The sequence below is a fragment of the Monopterus albus genome, unplaced genomic scaffold (assembly GCF_001952655.1).
Source record: "Monopterus albus unplaced genomic scaffold, M_albus_1.0 scaffold342.1, whole genome shotgun sequence".
Classification (NCBI taxonomy): domain Eukaryota; kingdom Metazoa; phylum Chordata; class Actinopteri; order Synbranchiformes; family Synbranchidae; genus Monopterus; species Monopterus albus.
The window spans coordinates 606,276-616,124 of NW_018128222.1; the positions used below are offsets into that span (position 1 = coordinate 606,276).

Genomic DNA, 9,849 nt, shown 5'->3' on the forward strand with positions numbered 1-9,849 from the left:
TAGTGTGTGTGTGTGTTTATGTATAATGAAAGATGCTATTGATGGTGAGAAGGAGAGCTGCTGCTGAAACAGAATTCCATCCAAATCCTACAAACACAAGATGGATGAACACTTCTCTGCACTGCAGTCATGCGAATACACTGTGTGTGTTACAGACATCTGTTTGTACAGGTGTCGCACACCTTAGTGCAGGTTGCTCCTGCATGGTCTTGAATGCATATGTTTGTGCATGTGCAGTGTGTGTGTGTGTGTGTGTGTGTGCGCCGTACGGGACACCTGCCTCTTTATAATGGCACTGTCTCCCTGCACTAAGCTTAAGTGTGTGGACTCCATTAGTTCGCAGTGAGCAAAGCAGTTACTCTCTTATGGCTCGTCCCTACAAACTGGGATTCTACTGGTTGAATGGTGTTTGTGGATTTTGTGCTGGCTTTTGTCCAGTGCACTGAAAAGGCCTCACAGATCTTCATCTGGTCTTAAAAATATGTGTAACTTTGGCTTGTGTTTTTTCCCACACAGGAATTCGGCTGCCAACATAAATAGATGATTCTCTATAGGACAGCCTATATCAGTTGTTTGTGTGACTGCTTCTAACCCTCGTGCACAAAACCATAACCACAGGCACAGATATAGAAAGTCTGCCACTGTCACTCGTTTATTGCTGCTTGTGGTTTTTTCCTGATTACCCACACACTGGCAATCTGAGCTCACTTCTTTCTCTGTCTCCCTCGCTGCTCTAGTTTCTCCTCGTTTAACTGTCTAACTCTCTTGGTGCTGACGTGACTGAAACACCTCTGTCCTCTCTTCCAGCAGACAGGCAGATAAACCAGCCCCAGGATGAGGAGCCTTCTTCGGTTTCTGGCGCTCTGTGCTGCAGTCGCTCTCTGCGTCTGCTACGGTACGCACCCTCACCTCGCCACCTTTCAGCAGTTGGTTATGTATTAGAAACCTGCAGAACATCCAGTTAGACGGTGATTCATCACTTGTGATTAACCCGATTCCATGTTTTTCCTGTAGACTCCCATGAAAGCACAGAATCCTTTGAAGGTGATTAAATGTCTGTACATCATGGAAAAACATGCATGCAGTTCTAACAAACAGCCTGCAATCGAGTCTAATGCATTTAATCACTAACATAGCCCCGCCCTTATGTCACCAGATCAATTGCATGATGCCTGATATGGTTCAATCAAGGATTTTGTCTAGTAAGGTTTTGTGGTTCCAGATGTGTTTGTGCCCCCAAACCAAGCCAATTCGTTCATCACACCGCAGAGGCCCAACGTATACAACGTACCCAGAGGAAACGGCCTTGGCTATTACAGATTCACAAGGTATAACCATATCACCACATACGTGCACACAGCATGCATCACTCCTTCAGGTGAACACGTGAGACTGCAGGTCATTAAGACACAGACTGTTAAACATCCACTGACAGAAACACAAAGAGCCTGAAGCTAAATGCTGCATCTGTTTCTGGTTTTAGTTCTTCCTTCCCATACCCATTCCTCCCTCTGACTGCCTCTGTCTTTGCCCCCACCCCACCCCCCCAAAAGGAGGCCGAAGTCCCCAGCAGAGAAGCGTAAGGAGATCTGTGAGGACTACACTCTCTGCCGCTTCTACGCCTACAACCACGGCTATCCGCAGGCCTACCTGAGATACTTTGGCTCCCAGATCCAGCCCCAGAGGCCAGCTGGACCTCGCCGATACTAAACTCAAAGTATCACTCTGTCACTTGCTGAATTGTTCTAATCCTCTGGATATGAACACTTCATTCCACAATTTTGATATAATTTATGTGTTTGTCTTGTTTCTGTAGCTGGACAGAAGAGGACACACTGAGCCCTCCAGTGTGGCTCAGGTGTCACACCAGCCCATCATTATACTCCTGTAGAAATGCACGGCCCATCTCTTGTATAATCTCTGAATAACCTTTATCCATTATTATCACACTTTCACAGCATTTATGAGCTTTATGTGATCTGCTTGAGTGTTTTGTTCACCAACTGCTAACCATTTATTACATTATCAGTAGGGGGTTCTGATCCCGGCCAGCGCTGCAGTCACTGATTATCTCCACTGCCTTGAGAAAAATAATAAATTCCCTTTTCCTGGGGTTTGTCTTAATCCTTTGAATGAATGTGTAGATGAGAAGTTGATCCTGCGACAGTTTGAGATTTAAGCGGCTAATTTTAATGCTATGTGAGTTTTAAAGGTTAACACACCAAATAAATTGTTGGAGCTGTGACAAGTGGAGCAAACATACTTTTCTAATTAACATGAGCGTCACCAGGGGAAATTAAATTTTGAGAATTGATTTTCAGTTGCAATTGAATCCTTTAACATTACTCACCAGCAGCCAAAACGTATTTACTATGCAGTCGTACCCATTAAAACAAGTCAAATCTCTGCTTTCATGATCCTACTAAGAGTATTATCAGCAAACTGTCGTTGATGTATTATTATACAGTGTATGACATTAGATTTATGCACCATTTTACTGTTGTAGCTGCTCAAGAGGGTTTTGATTTGTTCTGCTTTAGAGACAGATTGTAAGAGGCATTCAGAACTTCTCCATAAGTAAAAATACCACTACCACAGTTTCAGAAGGATCCGTGAAAAGTAAAGGTTCAGAATCCTGCTTAAGTAAAAACATTAAAGCATCAGCAACATGTACTTGTTCTCAGTAAAATGTGCCCCAGGACTGATTTTATGGGAGTTTATCAAACTGTTAATGACACATCAGTGGTGAAGTTTAGCTGCTGGAGGTGGAGCTAGGTTCACACCCTCCACAGTGTCACCAGATAAACCTGAGAGGTCATGACATGATGAGGAAAGAAGAACAAAGTTCAATCCTGTGCTTATTTTATTTTATTACATCTTTAACACTGTCATTCCTTAGAGACTCAAACAGTTTAGTGGAGTACAAGGTGCAATATAAACGTGGTGGAGTAATAGATTACATAACATGGAAACAGTCAAATAAGTACAAATACCTCAGAAGTTCAGAGTTTGACTAAATGTATCATTACTTTCCACCACTGCTTTGTTGAGGGTTAAACAAGGACACGCTGCTGATTTTAATTTGTGCATTCAAGGTCTGTGTTTTTTGCTGTGTCAGGATGAAGCTGTTCAACACACCATATGTCGTCCTGGCTGCTGCAGACAGTCGCATGCAGAGACAAAGACAGATCGGCACATAGTTAACATTGTGTTACCACAAGGCCGCATGTGTGCATAAATAAAGGTGTCCTGAGGCTGAATCCTTGAAATCGGTCCATGAAACAACAACAGGCACCGAGACTGACCCAGACACTGAAATTACACCCCATGTGGCGCAGTCAGGACCAGCCCAGAGCCTGAATAATCAGCAACAGAGGGGTTGCTCTGTGGCAGAGACTTAAAATAAGGATTTGTTTTGGAAATGTCACCATGGTGATATGCTGCAAGTACAGTAGAAGTGATGGTGTAGCACAGCAGCAGCGATGGCATCCTTCTAATGAAACAGTAAAGATTAGTTGTAAAGATGGTCAAACACTAAAAACACTTTTCTTGTGGAAAGTTGTGTTTGAATTGAAGCTAAACAGCACATTCCAGTGCACTACTTTATCCACTCAACAGTTTTGGTAAAGCCGTCTTCCCACATTATACCTTCTACACATCTCCAGACACTCTGAGTTTGGTATTTTCTAGGAAAACTCTGTGGTTTGTAATAAAAAGCCCTCGGATTAAAATCATGCCACATAAGTGGGACGGTGGTTTTCTCGGCTGCGTGCCCTTTGTGACCTACATTGTGAAACGCTGACCTCTCCAGGCCGCAGCAGGCATTGCACCTCTAGCGCATCATTAAACTTTCTAGTATCATCACTAAATCTGACAGCTAGTCGTCCTGTAACTTTGTGTATTTTTGCAGTTATACTACATCATTCTATGTATCTTTTTAGTATTTAGGCATTTTTTCATACCTTTCCTCCATCTTCAAACAAACCTGCCACTTCAGGAAGTAGAAGATGCTAACAATGACCTAAACTAGGCGAACAACGCTCCCCACGGCTGTGAACTGTGGCTGAGAGTTGTCCACATGTGTTTCTTCCCACCTTCTGGAAGCAGAGGGTCCACATACTTTCTATGTAACTGTTTTTATTTGTGTCCATCTATGCACAAATCCAACGTGCTTTTAACGTGTATATTATTTTTGCAGAGGTGTGTTTTTCTGCATCTGTGTCATTGTGTGCAATATATGATCCAAACACTCACACATCCATGTCATAGTGTGGGCTGCAAAGAAAGACAGAAGAAGAACCGTCATCGTCCCCTTGTCTCCTACTTGAAGAAAGAACCCAAGAGATGAAGATCCTGGTCCTCTGCTGCCTGGCTTCAGGTGTGAGTTACAGTACATGTTAGGAAAGCCTGACAGTGACACCCCGCTCCGGAGGGTAAGACCACGACTCAGTGAAACTCTTCATTGTATCAATTAATATATAACATCTGAGTCAGTCTGAGGGTCAGTTTTTGAGTCTGATTGATTCCACTTTAATAACATAAGTGTACATAGTGAACATAAAAGGTACGAGGTGACAAAGTAAACACAAAGAGGAAACAAAGGTGAAAACTAATAGTCACTGTTCCTTCAACTCATCATCTGAGTGAATGCAGAGGCACATCATGTAGTCAGAGTTGTATCGTGTGTTGCAGGAAAATCTTCCCCGTTGTCTTGAGGCCATAAACTACAAAGAGCCTGAGTTGACGGTGTCTCCTTTGTGCCAGAAACAATCACCGCTCGCTCTGGGTGCATTTCACTATCACCCTTGGCAGAAAGCTGAAACAGCCACCGTTGTCTGGCAGGGAGTAGGTTCTTCCTCCAGGTTGCATCACTTCGGCTGCCAAACACATTAATATGAGTTTTAGAGGTGCAGATTTTTTCAGGCTACCTTTGGAAGAGCGATGCCAGCTGTTTGCCCCTGTTTCCATGCTTTATACTAAGCTGAGCTAACCAGCTGCTACTGCTCACTCTCAGCTAGTGTTCCTATTAGTCCTTTACATTTTCTGACATCGATTCTAGAGATTGTAAAAAAAAAAAAGCTGTAGACTAAGACTTACTATAGACTATGTAAGCTCATTTGTTATTATACTTAATAATTAACTAACCAAGCTTTATTTTGTCCAAATGAAAAGTTGTGCAGTTTGTCTTATGCTAATGAGACACGTTTAAAAAAGTAATGAAGATTAAATTAATTTCCTCATTAGAAGGGGAAAAGACGCCAAAACATCTTTCCCCTGTCCTGAAAAGTCCCCATTGCTTTTTCCTTGTACGTTCACTACACATTGCAGAACAGGTTTGACTGAGAGGTGCCTTTGATTTGGACAAATGCAGTTTGGCAGAATGAACAGCTGAACATGAGGTGGCGGTCTGGGTTTACTGCTTCTGAAGACACATTTCTGAATGTGTGACTTAAACCTACAGCATGTCTACATGGACTGCATGGAGATTTACCTTTGATACAATATGTTGAATGTTATCCTGGAATTCATTTTATTGCTTGAGCTTTTGGCTCCTTTGGTTCATTCTGATTTAAACACAAGATGGCGCTGGTGTGCGCAGCAAACAAGGGTAAAAGTGCAAATGAAGGCAGAGGCCAAACACTAACAAAATGCCAAAGCCTAACAGAATCTGTTAAAGGACCAAGTCTGTGAAGAATTCCAAGACACCAGCACGGGTTCGATGAGACTGAGCTTCATCACACACAACAACCGAAGTTTGAACATAAGGAAAATAAGTTGAACAAGTTTCACCATCAAATCCTCAGACTAAAGGTTCCAGAATCACTATGGAATACTGGAGAAATCAGAGCAAATACAAGTGAAATAGTGTTTTCCATCTGTACAGTGTACCTGAATGTGTGTGTTTTGTTGAGCCATGCAGGGGAACCTGGCAGTTTGGATAGTTTGTACAGTTCAATGTAAGTGAGACTGACTCTTCGAATGACACAGTCTGTTTGGCTCCCACCAGCTTCAGTGACCAAAACAAGAAGAGCTCCTCTGTGTGACTAAAGATCTTTGAGATGTAACATATGATTCTGACTTTGATTAACGTGCACAGATGTCCTTAATTTTGGCTTGGACAAGATACTGTATTTTGAAACCACTTTTCCTTAGACTCTAATTGAAGCTGTTATGTGAGCTGCGCACAGCAGAGCCCACTGTCTCTGGTCGAACCCCTGACGTTAGTATCGTATGTCTCTATGGGTGAATTTAGCATAATTACTTTGTATTCTAACATTCTCCCAATCTGAATGAGATTTATTTTCAAACAAGGCAACCTCGCCTTGCTGAATAATCCACCCATTAACAGATGGAAAACACCTAACAATCCCCCCAGACTGTGAAAGTGTTGAGAACACAAGAGGAAGTGGTCACAAAAATCCCTGCGTTAGACATGATGGAGACCTGGGGCTGGTATTTCCTCCTGACGGTGCTCTGTCTTAGTTGTACAGTATCTGTTTGTCTGCAGTTTTCCCCGGCTCGCCGCCAACCTGTGTGAGGCATCAGGTCAGACGGGTTTATGGTGCACTGTAGCACAGATGATGCCACTTTGTTGTCTCATATTCCACTGCTCCTGTCTTTGTCATTCTTCTGGTTTTTATTTACCTGTGAAAAGGGACAATACATGAAACACTGACTTGATGATGATGATGATGATGATGATGAAAGAGAGAAGCTCTTGCTCTACAACAGTAACCCCAGAGGCCAACAGGAAGTGTGGTGCAGTAATCTCTATACAACAAATACCATGCACATACAACTGAAAAGTTCCAAACAGATATAAGATACTGAGGTTATGGTTTGAAAGAGGTAACTAAGGAAGAGTGGGATTAAATTTGCAGAACAAAACAGCTAAAAGGGCATAAATATTACAAATGAAAACTAATTGTGTGCTTTTTACTGCACTACATGTATTTGATAAATTTAGTTCCCTTTATTTTGTCCAAATGAAAAGTTGTGCAGTTTGTCTTATGCTAATGAGACACGTTTAAAAAAGTAATGAAGATTAAATTAATTTCCTCATTAGAAGGGGAAAAGACGCCAAAACATCTTTCCCCTGTCCTGAAAAGTCCCCATTGCTTTTTCCTTGTACGTTCACTACACATTGCAGAACAGGTTTGACTGAGAGGTGCCTTTGATTTGGACAAATGCAGTTTGGCAGAATGAACAGCTGAACATGAGGTGGCGGTCTGGGTTTACTGCTTCTGAAGACACATTTCTGAATGTGTGACTTAAACCTACAGCATGTCTACATGGACTGCATGGAGATTTACCTTTGATACAATATGTTGAATGTTATCCTGGAATTCATTTTATTGCTTGAGCTTTTGGCTCCTTTGGTTCATTCTGATTTAAACACAAGATGGCGCTGGTGTGCGCAGCAAACAAGGGTAAAAGTGCAAATGAGCCTAACAGAATCTGTTAAAGGACCAAGTCTGTGAAGAATTCCAAGACACCAGCACGGGTTCGATGAGACTGAGCTTCATCACACACAACAACCGAAGTTTGAACATAAGGAAAATAAGTTGAACAAGTTTCACCATCAAATCCTCAGACTAAAGGAAATAGTGTTTTCCATCTGTACAGTGCACCTGAATGTGTGTGTTTTGTTGAGCCATGCAGGGGAACCTGGCAGTTTGGATAGTTTGTACAGTTCAATGTAAGTGAGACTGACTCTTCGAATGACACAGTCTGTTTGGCTCCCACCAGCTTCAGTGACCAAAACAAGAAGAGCTCCTCTGTGTGACTAAAGATCTTTGAGATGTAACATATGATTCTGACTTTGATTAACGTGCACAGATGTCCTTAATTTTGGCTTGGACAAGATACTGTATTTTGAAACCACTTTTCCTTAGACTCTAATTGAAGCTGTTATGTGAGCTGCGCACAGCAGAGCCCACTGTCTCTGGTCGAACCCCTGACGTTAGTATCGTATGTCTCCATGGGTGAATTTAGCATAATTACTTTGTATTCTAACATTCTCCCAATCTGAATGAGATTTATTTTCAAACAAGGCAACCTCGCCTTGCTGAATAATCCACCCATTAACAGATGGAAAACACCTAACAATCCCCCCAGACTGTGAAAGTGTTGAGAACACAAGAGGAAGTGGTCACAAAAATCCCTGCGTTAGACATGATGGAGACCTGGGGCTGGTATTTCCTCCTGACGGTGCTCTGTCTTAGTTGTACAGTATCTGTTTGTCTGCAGTTTTCCCCGGCTCGCCGCCAACCTGTGTGAGGCATCAGGTCAGACGGGTTTATGGTGCACTGTAGCACAGATGATGCCACTTTGTTGTCTCATATTCCACTGCTCCTGTCTTTGTCATTCTTCTGGTTTTTATTTACCTGTGAAAAGGGACAATACATGAAACACTGACTTGATGATGATGATGATGATGATGATGAAAGAGAGAAGCTCTTGCTCTACAACAGTAACCCCAGAGGCCAACAGGAAGTGTGGTGCAGTAATCTCTATACAACAAATACCATGCACATACAACTGAAAAGTTCCAAACAGATATAAGATACTGAGGTTATGGTTTGAAAGAGGTAACTAAGGAAGAGTGGGATTAAATTTGCAGAACAAAACAGCTAAAAGGGCATAAATATTACAAATGAAAACTAATTGTGTGCTTTTTACTGCACTACATGTATTTGATAAATTTAGTTCCTTCTCAGAATCGATGTACTGTTGCTACCTTAAGTATATTTTGGTGCCAATAATTTTGTTCTTTTACTTAAGTAAAGAATCACAGTCCTTCTTCCACTACTGCTAAATATTTCGTTACAGCCGACAGCTAGTTGTTGCTGTGATCTCCTTATCTCACCGTCAGCTGGTTATTCCTAATATTCCTTTACATTTTCTGACATTAGTTCAAAAGATAGTTTGTAAAAATATCTATAAATGAAGTAGTGCATTATCATACTTAAGAATTAATTAACTAACCAGGCTTTATTGTGTTTATTATTTAGTTAGTCCCCTTAACAAGCCTAAAAACAACATCATTGTCAACTTAAATGTATTTTCTCCACAGAAGGGGACAAAGTGCTGGAGCGTTTTTCCCCTGCACCGAGGAATTCCCTGTGCATTCTCCATGTCTGCTCGCTTTAACAGTGTCAGACTAACACCCGTCTTTGTGTCAATGACTGGAAGAATGCGGTTTGTTTCCAGGACATAGTACATGTTCATTAACAAACCAGCACAGAATGCCTCTGGGCAGCCTGTGGGGGACTAATCATTTGGCAGCATGAAGCACTCTGATGATAATTAGTTTTTTGCACTAGAGCTGCTGACTGAAATACCCAACCGTTCTCACGACACTGTGTGGGATTGTTAAACATGGTCTCTACTTATTTATTCTTGTGACACATTTGTGTTGCGTATTGCAGTTTTACTGCTCCAGTCTAAACATGTTTAATCCAAATTAATTTTGTAGCAATCCTTACACATTTCACATTTTATTTTATATAATATTATGTTCAACATGCATGAAAGAAGTACTTGGATCATTTAATTAAATAGAAGTTACAATAAAGTATTTCACTGCAGACACAAGTGTTGCATTCAAAACGCTAGACCTTAAATCACAGAAGTGTAAGTAACAAAATACATTTTGCAATACAGCCCTGTCAGAGTTCTACAGTTATATACAGTATCTGGGTCATTATTGATCACGCATTACGCACAGAATTCTCATGTTGTAATTGATCAAAGTGTCGCTCATTTTAATAGCTTTAAAAGTAATTGGATGTTTAATATTTAACAGTGTATTGTAGTCTACATAACAAGGTTCTGGGCTCAGCCCCG

General features: G+C 41.4%; 1 protein-coding gene across 3 annotated transcripts in view; it reads left to right on the forward strand.

Moving 5' to 3' along the window:
- Nucleotides 1–2,113, forward strand: part of mgp (matrix Gla protein) — a 2,714-nt gene extending 601 nt beyond the window's left edge. Inside the window, exons 2-5 of one of the 3 annotated variants that reach the window (XM_020624980.1) lie at nt 811–895; nt 1,015–1,044; nt 1,223–1,328; nt 1,554–2,113. In XM_020624980.1, coding sequence (XP_020480636.1) covers nt 835–895; nt 1,015–1,044; nt 1,223–1,328; nt 1,554–1,710 — 354 coding nt within the window. In that variant the 5' untranslated portion in view covers nt 811–834 and the 3' untranslated portion in view covers nt 1,711–2,113. Of the gene's footprint in view, nt 1–807; nt 896–1,014; nt 1,045–1,222; nt 1,329–1,553 lie in introns of all 3 variants that reach the window. The other 2 variants (XM_020624981.1, XM_020624982.1) reach the window with 2 other exon arrangements.
- Nucleotides 2,114–9,849: the final 7,736 nt, after the last annotated feature.